Consider the following 20,987-nt stretch of genomic DNA (forward strand, 5'->3'; position numbering starts at 1 on the left):
GTTTTACCTGACGTGCCACCCTCTCCAGCTTGCACGCACACACCATACACACATTTCCTACCTTGGTGTCAACAATGGAGCAGGCAATTTGTTTCACATAAGCCAGGTCAGCAGTCTGAGGCATGAAGACAGATTCTCTTGTCAGGCCAATCTGGATGATGAAGGACACCCCCGCTGGAGAAGGAGGCACTGTGGGCATCACAGCCCCACCAGGAGCCTGCCCTGGTGTCAGGTCCATCACAGGAAAACCACCCTGAGCGGGCATAGAGGGCACAGTGATGGGTGTCCCCTGCTGCATCACAGTTGAGCCTGGCAGTGAGGAACCCCCCGGAGGAAAGAAGACCTGGGCCATGGGCCCTGAGGGCATACAGGGGCTAGCGTTCGCCATCCAGAGGTCCTGGCTGTTGACTGCCTGAAGCTCTCAACATACACACTCACAAACACACGCCCAGGTGCAGAAAACCCACGCTCATTCAAACTGTCTCAGGGGAGGAGAGAGGGGTACACACACTGAAACATACACACACACACTGAGCAGAGTCCCGGTTCCTCTGTGTGCTGTGTCCACCCCCTCCCAGAGGATCAAGGAAGAAATCCTTATCCAGGAAGCGGTGGCTTTTCCTCCTTTCAGACCTACTTTTGCGCTCTCTCGTTGTCAGACTTCTTTTATAGTCCAAGCATGACAAGCATAAGCAATGTGTGTGAGAGGACCCATAAAAGAAAGACACACTCCTACTGCTTTTCCTCCTCCACTTTCTTCCCTCATTCACCTCTCTCTTGTCCAAAGAAGTTGTTCTGCAGGGGAGAAAGTCCAAACTTGATTGTGAAACTCCCGGGCGTGGGAGAGAAGAAACAAAAACAATGCCAAAGTTTGTTGTGCTCTCCTCCAGGCTGAGTTACAAAATGGCCCCCTTCAACAGGAAACTGAGGAGAGCAAGAGACTGCACTCCTTTTACGAGTCTTGCCCTGTTTCAGTTTCAGCCCCAGTTCAGTATTTTTTGTGAAAAAAAAAACAGACACAGAGAGCTGTCTGAGGGTACCTCCCTCTCCTCCTCCCTCCTGCCCTCTCTTCTATGATCTCACTCCTGCCAAGGAGGAAGTGAAATGACTGACACGCTTCAAAGCCAATAGACTTTCAAACAGCTTGGTGATGTCAAAGGCCGTTTAACTCCCTACTCCCAGGCTTCTCCCTCCTCCCTTTCCTCCTGCTCATTCCCTGCCTTGGTTTGGGGTTATTGGTCTTGTTTGCTCCCTCCCTGAGTTGCAGTAAGATCCTCTTACATTGCCTGAGGGGGCAGCTCTACGCTCAAAAGCCCTCCCATTTCTTCCTCATCTCCCCTCTCACTGCATTAGCCTCTTTCTGTCCTTCTGTGAAGCTGTATTTCCTGCCTTGTTTTTCCTCTGCAACACCTTTTTTCTTTGCTTTTTCAATCACACCACTCCCAAACTGCAAAAAGAAGATACCACCCATTGTAGAGTTGTTTTCATGCAAAGTTACTTGCAGCTTTCATTAAAACGGAAAAAGTTTCAAGGCTTGCAAGTTTCAAGGAGGGGTGGGACTCAGCATGTATGCTTAAAATTAGGCTTGGCTACCACAATCATCAGCATGACAGTGACTCACCAGTAATCTCATTTTACATATAGAAAACAAGCTGCCTCAACAAGGAAGATGAAAATAGTGACTTTATACCTTTCTGTGTGCCAGAATTTTCTACAATTGAACACAAAGAAAATTGAAATATTTTTTTTTGGCCCCAGAGAAGTCAGCTCTCACCTTGAATCCATGACACTAAAACCTACAAATAAAGCCAGAAATCTTGGTGTAGTTACAGACTCAGAAGTAAATTTCAGAAGCCACATTAAGACAATTACAAAATCAGCCACCTTAAAACTTAAACACATAGCAAGAATTGAAGGATTTCTGTCTAAACATGATACAGAAAAACTATTTCATGCTTTCATTTTCAGCAGGCTAGACTAATGTAATGGTGTCTTCACGTCTTAGTAAAACCTGCAGCTCATCCAGAATGCTGCTGTCAGAGCCCTCTTCAACACCAAGAAAATGGAGCACATTACACCAGTGCACAGTCAAAGGATAGATTTTAAAATCCTATTACTTGTCTATAAAGCATTAAATGTTCCCAGGCCTAATACATTTCTGATTTAATTGTACATTACAAAGCATCCAGACCCCTCAGGTCATCTGGGACAGGTTTACTCAGTTTTCCCAGGATCAAAACTAAGCAAGATGATCAAGTTTTAGTTTCTATGCTCCCCAACTGTGGAACAAGCTTTCTGATTACCTGACATCTGCTAAAACTGTCAGCTCATTGAAATCAGGGCTTAAAACATGATTGTTTACTGCGGCTTTCTAATTAATTATACATGTAACTTCTTTTTAGTCTTTAACCATTTATTTGCTAGTTTCTGCTTTTTGTTTGCAATTTTAATGTCTTCTTATTTTCAGTGTATTTCTACGTCCCTGTAAAGCACTTTGAATTGTCTTGTGTCTGAATGATGCTATATAAATAAACTTGCCTTGCCTTTTTAAAATACTTTCTTTAATCATGATAATCTCTTTTGAGGGTAATGCTGAAACTTACTACCAACATGTTTCTCATCATCTCTGACTCACCTTTTTCCCAGGGCAGTTATATCATACTACCCATCATCTCCAATTCATTAACACAAATTAACCACAGGCAACTGACTCTGCTGAAATTGTGTTGTGACAAGAGACCTCCAAAGTAATAACTCAGCCTTACTTTGCAAATAATGTTTGCTTTGATTCTACTTTTCACCACAAGAGGGCAACGTTAAGTCTTATAGTTGGACATGGACATTAAATAATGTTTTGGGTGGATTTTTTGCAATTTTACCAGGAAAATTGCTCTTATTAAAAATAGATGACATAATCAGTTAAATATGAATATAACAATCAGGTGTAGTGAGATTATATCACTGTATGCTCCATTAAGTGGGAAAGAAACTATCAAGATGTACTTTTGAAATAACCAAAACCTGGTATAACACATACCAGATATGTGTCAATGTAGGTTGAAAAATAAAACAATATTGGTGATTTAAACAATACTAAGATAAATGGTCAAAAAATACTTACTTGGTATCCATGTGCTTAAATCATACATTATTCATAAAGTGAACATTGCATGATGTAGTGGTTATTTTTGTGGGGAAAAATCCTCTAAAATATAGATAACTTACTTTACTTGAGTGCAGAGTCGGCCACAGGGCAGCACAGCTGAAGCTGGTAGGTTGGGTAAGTTATCATTGAATCCTTGATTCAGCCAGACTTTCAGACAATTTCTCATTTACTAGTCGCAGTTATGAAATGTGATTTTGAATTGCATTGAAAAGGGGCACATCATAGCAAGTATGTATGTATGATATTAAGCATAAAGGTTCATTCCTGACCTTGAAAAGAGCAGTTTGACAAAAATAACTTAAATAATTAATGTCAACTGACCAAACTCCATCTGCTAAGGAAGGTGAGATATTGTTGAAAGCTCTGTTCTGTTTTGTTTTGTATGGCTTTATGATGTCTTCTTTAGCTCTGGAGGAGCTCTGTCAAATTGAGAAAATAGCCCTGATTATTCCAGCTTTGGTTTGATACTAAATTATGAAAGCCTGTGCCTTTTAGCTGTCATTTAGGGTTTAACAAAAGATGCTACTGAGTTGCATTATAGTAAATGTAGGATCCTGCTTTTTTGGAGCTTGGCTTCATGGAAGTGAAATACTAAATTTGCTGGTGTGCTCCTTTAAAAGTAGTATTCTGAGGACTTTTTTTTTTTTTAATCTCGGACTAGAAGGCAAGAAATACAACACAAAACACAACTCTCAATTCACTGTACAAAATCTTCATTTTTTGTTTTTTTCTTTCTTAATGACATACAACAGGGGACCCGTAAAACAAAAGGAGAAAGTCATTTGATACAAGCTAGAATGCAGTTCAAAAATATATAATAAAACAAAATTAATAAAAAGCAGGTCTCTTATCCCTTGTAGTTAGAGGAAATTGTTTGAATACAGCTTAATATGATGTACAAAATATCACACAGTGATAAATTGCTAATAAAAAAATAAAAACACAAAAAATGAGTCCTTTACCTTGGCCTCTGACTGGTAACAGATTTTTTTTGTTTGTTTTTCTTAATTTTTCAGGTTTTTTAATCATTTTGCTTTTTTACAAGTTATACATTGCCATTATCAATCACAAGCAATTTCTATGCCTAGCAAGGAAGAATGATTCACTTATGATACTACAGTATTCTTACATCTTAATAATCATATTCATAATCAAACAATGAAAAGAAATGCAAGAAAAAAAACAAGGAAATGATGGACATTTACAGCACGTAATGGCATCTCTAGTCATCATGTACAACCTCTGATTTGATTTCTTTCTTTTTTTGATGTGTCATACTGATTTGTCTCAGAGTGGGGACGTAGTAGCTCAGAGTGAAAAAAAGCATCAGTTGGCCATCAGTAACTCTCACTAGCAAATAACTGTGAGCCACAGCATGTCCCATGCTTACAGTTCCTCCAGATTAAATAAGTAATACCTGCAAAACATTATTTCTGCACCATGTCTGTAACCAGCGCATCCAATATCAGATGTCGTGGAGCAAAAAGTAGTTAAATGCGACAACAGGACGTTATGCCCAGCAGCAGTACAATAATGTGTTTCTACCTGGTTGCATGGTATCATCTAGTCTAATTCCAGACAGACAACAATCCTCCACCCTGTATGAGAAAAAACTCTGAATGCTAGTGCCCCCAGTGATTAGGAAAGGAGTGCTTACCTCTAGGCTACTTTGAACACCTCAATCTGACCTCTGACTCCTTGTATGACCCTGTAATCTTTAAAGAGGTGGAGGGTGCCCCTTAACCAACTGATTTAACACCAGATTTTATCAGTCTTCGCAAGGTAATAAGATAAAATTACCTGTCAAGTAACTGGAAGTCAGGTCAGCTGTTAAGGGACGACAATAAACATGTGTCCTACAGTTTCCACAATGTGGCACGCAAAGAAAGACAGGTGCAAGGTGTTTACAAAATTATAAATATACTCCTGCACTACTGTAGTCCATGACTTGCCACTCTTTTCTCTAAAGGAATCATGTTACCACTACAACTATCCAATGTCTGGGTTACGTTCAGAATAGCAGTTGCTGAGTCACATCTGATCCCCACACATCTTAGATCAATAGATTTTTTTTTTTTTCCTATCTGAAATGACAAAAGTGACTGAAATTAAAAAGAACTTAATTCTTTTTTTTCTCTCTCTCTATCTTCCTCCCCTGGAGCCACTTCTCCCAGCATGCCTCTTTGGACACATGAGGCCAGCTTCACACCGTTAGCTCTCCGGGTAACGTGCTACTGTGCAACTGATGCACGTCATATAACAAGAGTGAACCTCACCTGGACACACAACTGAAGGTGATGTCAAGCTTTTCTTTTAAGAAAAAAAAAAAAAAAAAAGCTTGAATAAATAACAACGAGCCAGGACCGAGCACCGCCTACAAACTGGTGCTGACTTGAAGATGAAATGAAAAAGCAGCTCTCTTCTGAGGAAGCTATTTCAGCCCAGGTGGCCCTCACTGTAATATAACTAAGATCAGCTCTGTACACTCCTCAAGCTTGAAACGATAAAGGCCGACATTATTCACATCCCTCTGATGAGAAACATACAACAGTGAGTGTTAATAATGAAATGTGACCACACAGTATCTCAGTACAAGTTCATGAAATGATTCAATGATGAAATGTCATTTAAAAAGTTGATTCACTCAATGTAGGTCTCTCTTCCTCACACTCACACACACACACGAAACAGGTCCCTGATTCTGACTCAAGACTAACAAGGTCTTTCATAGCACCGTGATTTAACTAGTGCATATACAAACACACGCGCACACACCCACACACACACACATACACACACACTTTCTGTACAGTAAAAAGCAGCAAATGACACCATCGTCAAGCATCATTGCTGAGAGCATACAGACTGGCCTCACACCCCTTCTGGTCTACAGACTGTAACTGTGCTCTCATGATATCTATCTTTAGCTAGTTAATGTGGTGTGAGAGCATCAGCCTGCAGAATCGAGTTCAAACTGTACATCTGTAGAAATGGATCATGATGATAATATTCCCTCCCATTTGTAGGAATATGTTTTATCTTGTACAGCAGAGTGACATTTAATGTCACGCACACACAAATAGAGGCAGAATCATGGGGACACGAAAATACTCAGACGTACATTGAGACTTGGCGAAAAAGTTGAAATTAAAGCTATTTGTTCAACACTGGTTAGCGTCTATCTAGTGCCTCCTCACACACGACTAGGTTTAACATTCTCCAACCTCCAAATACGACACCACACACACTCTCTATGGAGTCTTTGGAATGTAATACATTGATTTCCCGCTGCAGAGGTCGGTCAGGTGTTGCCTGCTGACACTGGGAACGCTTACTGTTTTAAGTCATGCCTACATACGTATGTTAGCCACAAGAAATTTAACATTTGTTAACCATTAAAAAAAGATCTCAAATGAAATGTGGTGGTGCATTTGTGCGTTGCGTGAGCTGTGCAGTGAGTGTTTCCTTGGTGGTTCTTCTTACAACACAAATTGCGTGAGTAGTGTCAGCAGTTCAAGCACACAAACACACACACACAGTGCTTTGTAACAATCACTGGCAGATTGAAAAAAAAAAAAAAAAAAAACGCAGAACAGAATATTGTAGTGTAGAAAAAGTGTTACTCCAAACATGATTATTTGAAAACAGAGCAGCTAGGATTTTAAAGTTATAAAAAAGCGGTGTGATTAGTATTACAAGAAGTCACTGAGGCATCATAAAACGGTGAGGAATTGAGGGGAGGTGACGTCCTGTGGCAATGACCCAGCCAGTGGGGTGCAGGACAAGAGTGTGTGTGTGTGTGTGTGTGTGTGTTTGTGTGTGTGTGTGTGTGTGTGTGTGTGTGTGTGTGTGTGTGTGAGAGAGCGCAGGTGAAATTTGTCCACTGTAGTCTTCAGTCTCTTTTGGCCCGGTTGTGGTTGTGGGACTCTAAAGGCAGAAAAAGAAAAACAACATTAGACTAACACCTGCGTGGAATTGCTCTTTTCACTAATGTAAAAGGCAAAAGACATTGTCTATCATGCAATTAAAAATATATCTAATGTGGGGATTTAAAAATAAACGAATCCTTGATCTAATCATAAACTGCAATAAGAAAAAACAAGGTTTTTTTCTCCAATATACCAAGCTTCATACCCTTCAAAATATCATTTTAGAGAAATGTTTTTATGGTAAGGTGATCCAAAAAAGGGATTTCTTAATTGTCCAATTTAAGCCCAAGACTGTTCAAATATGATATTCAGTTAAAAAAAAGGAGATTTTGAGGTCAACTGTAGATTTACTTAGAAATTATATACAGTATGTAGAGATTTGTATTAACTGTGTGTGTTTAAAATATGAAAATTGTTTATTCTGAAATTTTATTTCATACATAAAATGGAGAGTCAACCTTTTTACCCAACAATAGGTCAAGATTAAATATTGTGTTTAGTTTTTTTTTTTCTTTTAAAGGGTATGATGGAGGAGAGTTGTGCAGCTTGTTCACTTGTATGAAAGCTCACACTCACTTGCACCTCTTTATGTGCATTGCCAGATTTCAAAGTAACTGTAAACTCCAGCCCCTCTGTGCTTCACCCTTCTGTTTGTCCCTTCTCACCAGAATGACGGCAGTGCTGTCAGACAAAGATCTTGGCAAGTGCATCTGCGCCGGCGCTGGCGATGAAGGGCTGGGAAGAGTGGAAGGCCACGTCATGAATGGCCTCGTCGTGCTTCTTCCTGTGGGCCGTGATCTCCTGCACGCACGTCCTGTTGTCGAGCATCCATAGGCGCACTGAGCAGTCGTGACCTGCAGGGGGGCAAAAAAAAAAAAAAAAAAAAAAAAGCCACAGCACTGTTATGAGGGGCAAAGATCACTATGTACTGCATTTGCTTTGGACTGCAATATTGGGCAATTAGCCATTATTAGGATCGTAAAAAGGGCTTCTGATTGCTTTATTATATCTAGAATTTGAACCTTCCTTTGTTTGGTTTGATTATGTTGAGTAGTATAAATGATAAATGTGCAGTTGATGTGGTGTGTGGTCTGCTTTTATAGTTTAAGCCCATAAAAAATGTTTCGATTGTGTTTTGTTAATTCCGTCTACTTGATTCTTTAAAATGGCAATTAACTATGAATCAGAGACTAAGAAAATACCCACTGATATACAAATTATAATTATTATAATAATAATGAAAAAGCTACAACAAAAGCAGCTGAACTGCAGGTCAGTGTGCAGAGAAGTGAGAATAAGATTTATAGTGTGTGGTATTTTGAATTCAACCAACATTCTCTTTGTCCTCGGAGTAGCCAAGTTCAGATCTCCATTGTTTAAATGAAATAATAAAGCTGAGTGGTACTCACTGCCAGAGATGAGGTAAGTGCCTTTGGGGTCTGTAGTAAGACAGGTGACCGCATCCAGGTGGGCCACCATTGAGTGGACGACTTTACCTGTAAAAACACACAAAACAAGCTTATTTATATGTATTCACATCCCAGAAAAAGTAGAGAAACTGTACAGAGAACCTCCTCTTTCAGATACCTGTCTTGTTGTCTATGAAGCGGATGGTGCGGTTCTCGTGTGCAGTGATGGAGACGGGCTCAGATGGGTGGCTGACCACGCGGTTAATTAGTTCACTGCCTGCAAAGGTAGAAAAATAACTTATTTTAATGTCACATGTTTAATTTATTTATCTGCTCTTAGGTGATATTACTCCACGTACTACTACATACCGTCCTTGGTCTGTGTCTCTAGTGCTGTGACGCTCTGCTCTGTGTTGAGGTCGTAGAGCAGCGTCTCACCACCATCAAATGACACCACCACCTGGTTGGGATCAGAGGCCACAAAGGCCACCGAGGTGGGCGTGCCGTGCTCTGGGACAACAAGACAAGATAAAGATGTGTCATGTGTGTACAGTTACAGAGCCTGAATGCAAATGTACACACTCAACATGTGTGGCTACCTCTCTCTTTATTGAAGACAGACAAGCAGGGAGACGAGTTCTGGGGGTCCCAGAGGCGAATGGTGCCATCGGCTGAGCATGAGGCAAGACGATGGTGCACCGCAGAGTAAGTCAGACCCCACACGCTGTCTTCATGGCCTGCCAGCACACTGCTCTCAATGCCGGGATCTACATGAAGACGCACACACACACACACACAAACATCAAATATAAATAGAGATAAGGACAACTGGAAAATAGAATATCATTATTACTCACTGACAATAAAATAATATAGTTCAGACTGACTGACCATAGTTGTCGTAAGGATCCACGTTGAGGTCTGGCATCTTCCAACACCTGACAGTTCCATCCAGACCTCCGCTGTAGCAGGATTCTCCATCCTCACCCATTGTCAGTGACAGAACAGCACCACTACACAAAAAGACAAATGGATCAGAGATTACACTGTATCTGTGTATGTCAGTGACAGGTTTGTGCATGAGTTGTTTGTGTGTATGCTTCAGACTTAACTCACCTGTGCGCTCTAAATGTGTAGATGGGCTCAACATCTAACGCTGCGTTCCTGTGGAGGAACACAATCTTTTAAATTTGCTGCTTAGCTTTACGTCTTTGCTTCTATCTCACGTTCACATCTGCACTACTGCTGTTTGTAAAGCGTTTGGAGTTGCATGTTATACATATACAATAAGTTAAGTCCTTGTTTTTCATTTCCTTCAAGGTGATTCTTACTTTTTGGAGTGCATGGCCTTGTTGAGGTTCCACAGTTTTAATGTTCCATCCTCTGAGGCTGTGAGCAGCACCGCTTGGCTGGGGTGAAAGGTCAATGCGCGGATGGCGTCGAAGTGGCTGCGTAGTGTGAATCGAGGGTTCCATGTCTTCTTAAACTCCTCCCTGTTATCCTGCATCTGACAGCACACACATTTACAAAGATCACACATCCGACATATTCTGAGTGTGCTCATGAAGGTTGAGTTATATCCTGTGTACTGAAGTGAAAAAAAGTGTAATTACATCCATGGAGAGATCGTTGTCGTTGGCAACAGTGAGATCAGCCAATTCACCCAGGTTCATGTCTCCTCCTCCAACGGCATCCATAATGAAGACATCAGAGGAGAAACCCAGGGCGCCACCTGCAGGTTTGGAGGCGGAAAAGCACAAGAGTCACTTCTGCAATTTCACGTCACGGCTCCTATAAATACAAGCTGGGATAACAGTAAAATATAGCAACGAATCTTAGATCTCCATGGCAAAAGTCCATGCAACCTGTTTCCTTACTCCCACACTGTGTACCAGAGGAAACGTTTATAGTTGTGTACCCCCGCACGCTTTTAAACAAGACTGCATCTAAATTTGAGATTTAATGTCTAAGCTACAATCATGTGTGTGGGATTCAAGGGAGACAGTGCATAGTCTGGTTTTCTATGGGGCATATTTGGTTGGGAAGTCTTACCTTCCCCGGAGCGAGCCTGTCCCGATACAGAGGGGGGCGGGGTAGGTTTAGGGGGGAAGTCCGACATCATGCCTTGTAACTTGTTCCTGCGGTTCTCTGAACCCGGCAAGAGGAAAGAGACACAACACATCCAGTCATGCAGAGAGGTGGAGGAAGGGCGGAGAGGCCAACAGATGGACAAATGAGACAGACAAATGTAGAAAGTGGCAAAAAGATAGACTTCACTCTTAATACATGACACACAGAACTTTAAAAGACTCTTTTTGTGAGAGGATGAAATCAATAAAAGTGCAGGACTACAGTGTAAATATGACTCAAAGAATGAAATGTGGACATATAAAAAGAGAAGGCAGCATGCGTGATAACCTTTGAAATGACCCCGGACCACAGAGAATATGTCTACAGATAGAGATGACAGCTACACAACGCTAAAGAGTCACAGACTGACAAGCTCGTGAAACAGGACAGAGAGACAGGTGGTTGGGAAAAGAGGTTGGTTTTATTGACAAGAAGAGATGCCAAGACACAATGAGAAGTAAAAGATAAAAAGGTGAGCAAGGGGGGCAGGAAAAGACAGATACACTGGTGGCAGTGATTCTGGCAGTGCTGGTGCTGATGGTGTTGCTATGGCAACAGCGTACCTAACTCCCGTCCGTCCCCAGAGATCCGGGCCTCTCCCGCCCCCTCCCCATCCTCCCCCGAGCCCAGGAAGTCAAATTCACTGAGGGCATCTTCTGAGTCATCTTCATCCTCCTCGTCCTCGGGGTCCAGGTCTGTGGTCATAGGCTCTGAACCCATCTGGACACAGAGCGACAGAGAGAAACACAGACACAGAGAAAAGCAAGGTTACTTTCAGAGGTCATAACTATAAATTAGTGTGTTGATTGACAAACATTTTGTCAATCAATCTTTATTCTCTTCCTGATTTCATGTCGAATCATTAATCGCACCTTTACACGAGACTTCTTGTTCTTTCGAGGTCCATCGATGCAGTCGGTGGCCATGCCTTGGAAGTCATCTTCTTCGTCGCTGTCGTCTTCATCATCATCCTCGCAGCCATGCAGGAAGGGAATCTTATCGAGCACTGAGCCACCCAAACGTTCCTTAGAGCTTTCCTTGCCCGCATTCCTACAAATAGACACATACTTTAGTTTCTCCAGTCCACATTAAAGTATAAGGACAAAAAGTTTATTTAGGACACCTTATAGTGTGAGGCAGCATGACCTGAATTATACTATTTGTTGATATATTCTTAAAATTTTGGCAATAAAAATCTACATTACATTATAGCCATGGTTTTGGTAATGTTATCTGAATACATTTTTACAAGTACAAGAACTCTATTAAAAATTTAGATAACTTTAACAACTTGTAAATCTAACAGAAGGTTTCATCATCCAGTTTTATGACTTTTCTACAGGAAATACACATATAATTTTGATAAAACTACCCAAAGGATACTATATTTCTACTCTAAGGTTTCATCTTCAGGTGGCAATATAATGTATGTTTCCAATAACAGGCACGTAAACATGCTTCCAAATATAGATTTCACTATTTTTGAAATCTTACCATGTCGACATGATGGAGGATGCCCTCCGTTTTACACATCTTTTCTGCATCTTGTTCTGTTGGCTATTGAGATTAGGATGTGCTATTGTTTCACTGTCTTCACATTTCTGCTTGTACAGACAAATGCACATGGCTGCAACTCACAAAGCAGCCTCGCCCAGGAATGTTCAGCAATGATGTTATTAATGATCAAAAGCTGAGTGGTAAAATTCTATGGGTGTACTATTGTTTATAAAGGTACACCTTTAATACGCCATTTTCAAATTCCCCACAAAATACTGATAATGAAATCAAGGTACGTCAATCTTTTGTTTCTCCCACAGACAGTGACATGTTTTTTTTCTTGTGCTGCACAACATGGGTGTTGGCTGTGTCATCACTTCCTTTCTGTGGAGTAACAGTATTTGTGCATGTGTGTGTGTGTGTGTGTCAGAGAGAGAGAGAGAGAGAGCATCTGATTGCACAGTCTCACCTCTTGATTTGTTCCTCTATCTGTCTGACCAACAAGGACTCTCCACCTGCCCGGGGCTCAGGCTCAGGGGAGGCTTCAGATGGTGGAGGCCCGTTGGACTCGGGGCTGCTCCGCCCGAGCAGAGAGCGCACACGCTTTGAACGCATGTCCAGGATGGTGTCTGAATAGCCCACTTCCTCAAGATATCTACATTCACAGGGAAATGCACATAAATAAATATGCACCCATATAAATTGCTCCTTCTAGTTGATTACATTTTTAATACCAATGATAAGCAATTTTAATACTGATAGAGCACATTAGTATGGCACTGAGATAAAAGGAGCTGATGACGGAGGAGGCTTACTTGCGTAGTAGCTGACGTCCCTCCTTCCAGGACATCTGATTGGCTGGCTCAGAGTCTGACTCAGCGGGCCCATTGGGAACTAAAGAAAATAAGATTGGTCAATAGTAATGCAACAGCAAGGCATGAGCAGAAAAAGTAAAAAACTTGCTCTAACAGTACAGCCACAGGAAAAAATCCAACAGCAGTAATTCTACATTATTTCCAAATAGCAGGGAGTATAAGGGGCTTGGGTGAACAACATACGTTGCTCTGCCTCTGTCTCTGGTTTCTTGTCTCCTGGACTCTGGTCGTTTCCTGTCTTCAGCTTTTGGTGCTTAGACCTGCAATCCCACAACAGACCACACGAGGGAACCATTATAGGCAAATACAAGAGAAATCTTTGACTATCAAATCAATATTCCTAAAGCATGTAAAACATTAGGCTGAATGGATAACAGACATAAGGAGACAGAGACAGAAGGAGGTAATTTCCTGGCGTTTTGTCTTACCTCTCTTGTTTTAGGGCGTACTCCAGCATTTTGATCCGCCTTACCAGGTCCTGTTTCATATTCTCCTGCCCTTTCCTCTCACCCTGTAGGAACGCCACCTGAGCCTGAAAACACACACACATACAAATGGTAAGCAACACACAAAGTACTTTCAGAAAGGCATACCGGAACCACTCAGCCATATATGTTCGCCAAATCAATTTACACTGACACCCTAACTGCAGTGGAATGGATTTAAAAAAAAAGCGTGCTGTCTCAATTAAGGCAAGTGAGTAAAGCATTTGATATCAACAGACATCACAAGCAGAGACCGTGAACGCAAAGGAGAAAAGTCTGATGTGACAAGCATAACAAACATGACTTCCGAGAACCCAGAGGAATACATGTAAGTAGAGGGTTGTGGAACAGGGCTCTTATTTTTAACTTCTCCTAACCAAGGCCTCACTGTGCATCTGCAGAAGAGGAAAAACAAGACACGGACCGGCCAAATTCAAATACCTACATTTAAGACACATCCTTCCTTTACGTGCTTCCTCTCTCATTTTCCATCCGTTTCCTTCCTCACTGAACTGATAGAATTTTGAACCTTGAGAAAGAACAGCCCCTTCATTGATTTGTCAAACAATTAAAGGATTTTGTAGGAAGAAAAAAAAAAGTGATAATGAGAGATCGCAGAGTGACAACACTGTCAGGTTTTGATGAGGACTATCTTTAGGCAACGTCTTCCCCTGGGTAAGCCATCTTATGGTAAGACTTGTCTTGACAGAGACATGAAAAGGCTGTGGGACTAGATGAAAAATTTACAGCACTCATATTTACAACAAAGGCTTAAAGCATCTGTGTTTTACACAAGATGATGCTTCACAGTGGGCAGTTTTGGAGCAAAACAGTGGTCCACACATGGCAACAAACATCCTGCCCTCTACTGGATGGAGGAAAAAATGCCCCAGTAAAAAAAATAAAAATAAAAAAACATTAATTCAAGTTAGAAGTAAAATAATGTGGCTTATCCCCGTTTAGGGTACTCTCATGGTTTGCATGCAGGTGACTGCAGGCATAACAGTTCTGTATTTTCACTCTCTCCCTCTCTTTCTCTCTCTGTGCCAAGTGGTGCTGGAGCATTAATACTGCTTGTTTTACAGTCCATTTCTCCTCTGCACACCCTGTCTGTGTCCACAAGTCTGCCCCCACACGCATACGCAGTTCTGTAAAACTAGAACAGTCTAAAAACACTATCTCATGGGGCAGGCACTCGGTCTACTTGAGAGGGTAGTCAATCACCCAGGAAAGCGCACACACATAGACACAGTCACGTAACCAGCTAGGAGGGCTGGTGGATAATCTGCCAAGCAAACCTTGCTGCTGCTGCTGCTGAGTAATCCTGATTAATGCAATGTGATTTTATACGCTTATCTGAGAATTTTGGAGATAATTGTTCAAGCGAGCATGTCAACACTGCAAGCATGATCTAAGGTTGTGAAATACAGATAACTTTATATAGTTTATACTTGGCATAACCAATGAGGAGCAGTTTAGTTCTTGCAGATGATATAAGAACCTTAAAATAAGTAAAATAACTAAATAATTAACTGAGTTTATGTGTAAGGAGCACTGAAAGGATGGGTAGAAAAGTACTGAATTCATTTAACAAGTTAGGAAGACTAGTGAAACAGTAGAAAATTGGCTTGCTCTTGAATAAATAACAATGCAACTATATATAATTTGGTTGATTAAAGTAGCTAACATAAAGTTAGTCGCAACCGCTGCTAAGCTAAGCTAACCATCTCCAGCTGCACACAAGTAGCAATTGTGAAGTTGTAGCTTAGTTTTGTAATGGCGGAGACAATACTGTGTTTGTACATTTCAAACAAGCTGAAACACTTGTTCCAGTCTGACATGATCAAATGTGAACATGCTAAAATACAGCACAGCAGTGTCATAGTGTGCATTCAGATATCAGAAAACAGCAAGTACATTATATACTGGCTTATATAAATGGTTGAAAAACAGATGGAACATAGATAAAAATGAAAAAAAACACACATTTTCAGGACTAAATAGCTACATTATCTTATATCAATATGTGTAACATTCAAGCTTGACCTTGCCTCCACAATAATGATGATAAAATGTGAACTGTTCTGATACAGTGGTCTGCTGAGGGTCAAGAAGAGGACATAAACTTGGGTAAAACCAATCATATTCAAAAGAGGGGCAAAGGTGGACTATGAGGTCTTCTGCACATGATCGAACAAATCTTTAACACAATGTACTGACCAAATTAACAGCATGTCACAGTATTATGAATAGTGATGGGGGAAGTTTAAAAAAGCCAAATAAACTCAACAGTCAGTGACTATAAATCTTTTTACTGAACCAAAGACATTTATTTGACCCAGCAAAGTGCTTTGTAATTTCCACCTCCAAGTGGAATGTGTCTACTAACTTCACCCTTAAGGGGCAGGGCACGCACTTCTACTCCTACTCACACACAGACGAGCTACAACCTGCTCACACAAACAGATAACCATCACACCCCTGTGTGCCAGTGTCATGCTGTGTTGCTAGACGGACAGGTTCCCACTGGTGTCTGAAACCTCGAATCTCTGACATGGCTATGTCAGCCAAGAGAGAAGCAAGGCTGCATGCATACACACACAAATATCCACATGACAATGGGAACACACTGAGGCAGATACATAAATATAGTCAAAACAGAGGAATCAGTGTGTCAAAACGTTTGTTGCTCTAGGTCATTTCTAGTCAGATATTTACCCTTTCTTTGGTTCTAACCTTGTTTTACTTGTTCCTCCTTTCTACACTATTTCTTTTCGGAAGTGGTAGGGTTAAGGGTTCAAATGGTAAAATATGATGTTTGAGTACATTAATAACCAAAGTACACAATGGTTTTCTTAGGAGCAAGAACAAATGTAGCTCTGAATCTATCAGCTGGTGGGACATCCTTACACTAAAAGCTCTATGAAGGTGTATACAAGACTTTTCCAGAGTCAGACTGGCCATCACGAGCACTGGGAGAAATCCTGGTGGGACGGTTGCTATGTGGGCCGCTTGAGCACTATGTGGGCTGCTTCAGCAGCCCATTATACAAAAACAAGAGCGAGAGAGATGCATCCCCAAGAGTGAATGCCCCACCCCCCCAGTCTGTGTGTTAAAAAGTCCAGGGATGTTTTTTTGTCCCTGTCCGACCCTGGACATTTCTGAGTACACTGCGTTTCATCAGACTACAGCAATGAGATGAGGAGACGTCACATTTGTACTGTTTTCAGCTTCTGTTGATCTTTGTTATTCTGCCCTTTCCCTGGTTCAGATTGGGACGTGCTTGTTTTTACTCATGTGTGGGATCCGGGCTGGCAAAAGTGAGACTGGGCGGTCCATTCATCAGCTAAAAGAGAGTATGTGTTCTTACTGAGAGACTGATACTTACTAAGGGCAACAATAGATGAGATGCCTCTAACAGTTCCCAAAATACATCACTAGAAAAATCACACCTCAGTAAAATATCATTCATAATTAAAACCAGCCGAAGTTGAGGAGTGACAAAGGGAATTATGTTGGTCGAGTGTCACTTAATACAGCCCTGCTAACAATGACTCTGCGGCTATTTTCTTTGTATTATGTTGGTAAACTAACAAAGCCTAAAGTACAAAGAAACCTTGTTGCAAGCAAACCTGTTGTGCCATCTGATCTCTCCTTCCTGTGGGTGGATTTCCCTCCATGTGGCCTACCGCTGCTGACCTTTCCAGAGTTTGTTGAAGCATGGAGAGCTGACACATTTAGCCTTCTACGTTAGTCTCTCTCTGCTAGCTGCAGAACAGGGTCAAGGGCAGCTTTCCTCCTCTGCTGGCCACCCTCCATCTCCTCATCCCTTCATACCCGAGATAGAATCCATGAGCCAACAAGTAGAGCAATGAACTTTTCTGGGACAGGGTGCTTTGATGGAGTGTGTTTGAGTGTGTTGAGTGTGTGTGTGTGTGTGTGTGTGTATGTGTGTGTCTGTGTGTAGCATTTAGTCCCATTCCAAAGAGTTGGGCTTGCTGCGCAAGTTAGAATAGAAGATGCTTGATAAGCATGAGGAAGAAAAAAGAACTGTATGTTGTGAATGTGTTTAAATGAAAGAGGAAAACTCTAATTGTGAGCTTTTCAAGATTCAGAGGAATGAAGCTGAGAGACACAACAACAAAAAGAAAATTGTCTATAGAAAAGTAGAAAGAAAAAGATAAAATACTTAAAAAACACTTAATACCAGCAGCACTGTGAGTCTGCGTGGGTGGGAGGCACGCACTGTAATAATGCATTACATATGGATGTCATATGTGTGTCATGGCTGAGAGCGCAAAGCTATTAATTAGAGATGTGTACCCAGGGGCCCTCTGAGCCACAGGAAGTGATGTCATCTGGGTCACCAGTAATCTATTCTACACAACTACTGACACTGTTAATAAAATTAAATAGCTTAAAATGAAAATAATACAAAGAGGGGCAGGTAGAGGTCTGCCCTGTTCCCTGTGGAGTAAGTATAGTGACTTGGTCTGTTTGTCTATTAAATTTTAATGAAGATAAGGCAAAAACAAGCTAATGACAACACGGCTGATGAAAGACAGTACAGCACTGGTGCAAGTTGATGAAATACAAAGGGAAAAGCTTCTTGTGTGTCTGAAGGAGAGAAGTACAAGGCCACTGCCACCTGTCCCCTGTGCTGCTGCCCAGTGGTCATGCTGGGACGTCCCACCTGACCCTGAGCAGGGAGGGCCTTCATTCCTGGCCTGTCACTGGAGACACAGCACCACAGGTGGCTTTTCACACCGAAAACACATTCACAGCCAGCACATGTGTGACATGCTAGGCTACAATCATGGACATTCCAACAAAATGTCACACAGTTATACGATGGTAGTGTTAGCTCTCTGTCAAATATTGGTGCCAATGATGTCTGAGATTTTGCGAGTAGCTCTCATAACTAGCTTTTAAAAGTCGTGGATGCTTTAAATGTCATGTGTAGTTGACATGTGAGCAGACACATGTACAGAATGCTGTTAACGGTACAGGACATGGCTTGGGGCCATGCTAACCGGCATGTTGAGAGCTCTGTGAGCATGCTGGCAACAAAAGCCAGAGGGCTGTGGCCTGTGGGTGTTTAAATGTAAGCTAGGTCATTTTTTTCAGTCTGGCACTCCAGTGATCCTCTCTTTCTCTCAGTACAGGACGTGGTGCTAATTGTACCCGTGAAACCAGACCATGTGCAACAACTACGCACACACAAAACAAAGTTCCACACTGAGCTCTAATGGCATGTTGGACATGGCGATGGCCTGTTTCTGACTTCCACTCCCACTCCTCTATACATGCGCCCATAAAAGCAGCGAGCACAGCCACTTTGTTATTGTTCATCCATATTTTATGACGCTCCTATTTATAACTGCATAGGTTTGAATTGAAGGGAAAGTGAGAGGCAGGGTGACAGAGGAGAGGCAATGATATGTTTTTTTCTGTGGTTTTGTCAAACTGGTGAACTCCATAAGATAGGTCATAGGCTTAATTACAAGCAAACTGTGGTCACAAGAGGAAGACCACATATGGATTTAGGAATGAAGAGATGAACCATACTTCAACCCAAACGCAGAGCGAAAACATCTTCGTATGTGTGTATGTTTTTCTAACCTTTTCTTAATCCTGGAACAATCTGATGAGTAAGCACAATCCTGTCTAGCAATGTTCTGCCTCACACAGTTGCACACATGCATGCAAGAGAGTTGCACAGTGCAACCTCTGTCTTCTGTTGAATAACTGGGGCTATTAGGGGATTCATGCCTTGCTCAAGGACTTTTCTATGGCAGTTACACACACGTTTACAAAGAGTTTTCTTGCTATTTCACAGATTCTGATAATGGTCAATCATGGACGGTCAAAAAAGTATGTATGATGCTTAAAAGTACAACTTCATAACATATCATCAGTCAACTTCATGTACCACACCACTGACTAATCCATCTGTGGGACAAACCCTCAATCAAAACACCAACATTTTGATTTCCTGACAAACACACATTTGACTATAGACCACTATCTGTCAAGATTATGTACTAATGAATTCCATTGGACGGGATTTTAGCTGTAATGTGATGTGATTCAGTGCAAAAACTTCTGTCTGCGGTGTGCATGAAGAGAGTGCAACCTACCTTCAAAGGTCACCCTGATCACGTTCTCTCATTGTGCCAATTGTTTTGTGAATAAAATAACAGTAACATCAAACTAATTTTAATTTTAGTTTGGAATCTCCTCAAGTGAGCACCCCGGTTTTGACAACTGAGGGCACCAATTGCTGACACTTCTCAGATGTAGTGATTTCAAAGGGAACTCACAGCTGTGTGTCTGACACTGCCATCATCTTCTAGCCACGACAGCACAGCCACAGATTACTTATGATTTGTCCCTATGGGGTATGGAAACTGGATAATTGTATATTAACAAACTATGTTTCCAGGTAAGCCATAAATACAGTCCACCTTGAAAGGAATCTGGTTCAGGCATGTCTTTGATATGTACCTACATTGATATCAGACAGACACTGCAAGGTAGCCACACCTCAACTCTGTTTACCTACCTTTTTTATTTGTATGATAACTTGCTTGCTTTTGCAAGATATCATAAACCTTTATCATCTAATTCCATGGTATGTATATCACTGAATGGATTGTAATTGATTGTGGATAATGGCTATTTACAAACGAAAAGGCGTACATTAATAGTTACTGAAAATACTGTTTATTTTATGTTTATAAGCTACTGGTGGTTGTTTGGCTTTTGGTGATCACTACCTGGAGGTCATACAGCTCATATATTTGAATTGATTGTCTAGTAATAATAGACCCTGGTCAGTACAATATGATATGGTGTAACGTTAGCCCGTTAGCATTTTGTCATTCTGAATCTGATAGACTACAGGGCACTGTCACAAAGCACCACTAAAGAAGCTACTACAATGTCCGTCCTGGCCTTTATCCGGCGTTAGCGTTGCAAACGCAGGCTAAATAATAAACACATTTACCCTGAGTTCGTCTCTCTCAGCCTCCCAGCGGTATTTCTCGGCCTGGAAACGTCCCCACTCGTACTGGATGAAGTGCAGGATCCCAGGAAGCGTCATACCCGAGTCCCCGTCCTGTAGCTCCCGAGACTGCGACGATCCGGGCATGGCCCCGGCTGCTGCTGCTGCCGCCGCTGCTGCCATCGGCCCGGTCGCCGCAGCTGATATCGACTGGCCCGGTGCTGCTTTGGGCCCGTTTGGGTTGCGCCCCGCTCCGCTGCTGCCGCCTCCGGAGTTCGGGTTTGGTCCTCCGCCGGATCTGTCCGCCTCCATTTTAACCGTTCAACCTTTCGCCAGGATAAGAAGATGGAAACGGGCAGAGTGTACGAACAATAATAATAATAAAAAAAGTACCCCGTTCCCTTCTTCCAGCCCAGGAGCACTTCACTATAACCTACCCTCCTTTCTTCCTTTTCTCACGCGCACAGAGCAAAATTACTATTCAGTTGGT

General features: G+C 41.7%; 2 protein-coding genes across 3 annotated transcripts in view; both read right to left on the reverse strand.

Moving 5' to 3' along the window:
- prkd2 (protein kinase D2) overlaps positions 1 to 1,056 on the reverse strand; it is a 37,346-nt gene extending 36,290 nt beyond the window's left edge. For both annotated transcript variants that reach the window (XM_067594774.1, XM_067594773.1), the window contains exon 1: positions 62 to 1,056. In XM_067594774.1, the coding sequence (XP_067450875.1) occupies positions 62 to 388 (327 nt within the window). In that variant the 5' untranslated portion in view covers positions 389 to 1,056. The remainder of the gene's footprint in view (positions 1 to 61) is intronic.
- Positions 1,057 to 3,862: 2,806 nt separating this feature from the next.
- On the reverse strand, positions 3,863 to 20,987 carry strn4 (striatin, calmodulin binding protein 4). Its single transcript, XM_067594775.1, has 18 exons — positions 20,501 to 20,987; positions 13,435 to 13,538; positions 13,190 to 13,266; positions 12,947 to 13,025; positions 12,601 to 12,786; positions 11,507 to 11,684; positions 11,198 to 11,354; positions 10,557 to 10,652; positions 10,118 to 10,236; positions 9,836 to 10,011; positions 9,621 to 9,668; positions 9,396 to 9,517; positions 9,104 to 9,271; positions 8,874 to 9,014; positions 8,683 to 8,781; positions 8,505 to 8,591; positions 7,761 to 7,949; positions 3,863 to 7,093 (listed from the first exon to the last, which is right to left on the reverse strand). Exons 1-17 carry the CDS (start codon positions 20,807 to 20,809, stop codon positions 7,780 to 7,782), a joined length of 2,316 nt encoding a protein of 771 aa, XP_067450876.1. The 5' UTR covers positions 20,810 to 20,987; the 3' UTR covers positions 3,863 to 7,093; positions 7,761 to 7,779.

This window comes from Thunnus thynnus, chromosome 7 (genome assembly GCF_963924715.1).
Source record: "Thunnus thynnus chromosome 7, fThuThy2.1, whole genome shotgun sequence".
NCBI lineage: Eukaryota > Metazoa > Chordata > Actinopteri > Scombriformes > Scombridae > Thunnus > Thunnus thynnus.

Excerpts from the sequence above, each read along its gene's own strand:
- strn4 (XM_067594775.1), bottom strand. The coding sequence starts at position 20,809 with ATGGAGGCGGACAGATCCGGCGGAGGACCAAACCCGAACTCCGGAGGC. Across the intron at positions 8,592-8,682 it reads CTTCATAGACAACAAGACAG|GTAAAGTCGTCCACTCAATG; the intron begins GTATCTGAAAGA and ends GTGTTTTTACAG. Across the intron at positions 7,950-8,504 it reads CACTTACCTCATCTCTGGCA|GTCACGACTGCTCAGTGCGC; the intron begins GTGAGTACCACT and ends GCCCCCCTGCAG.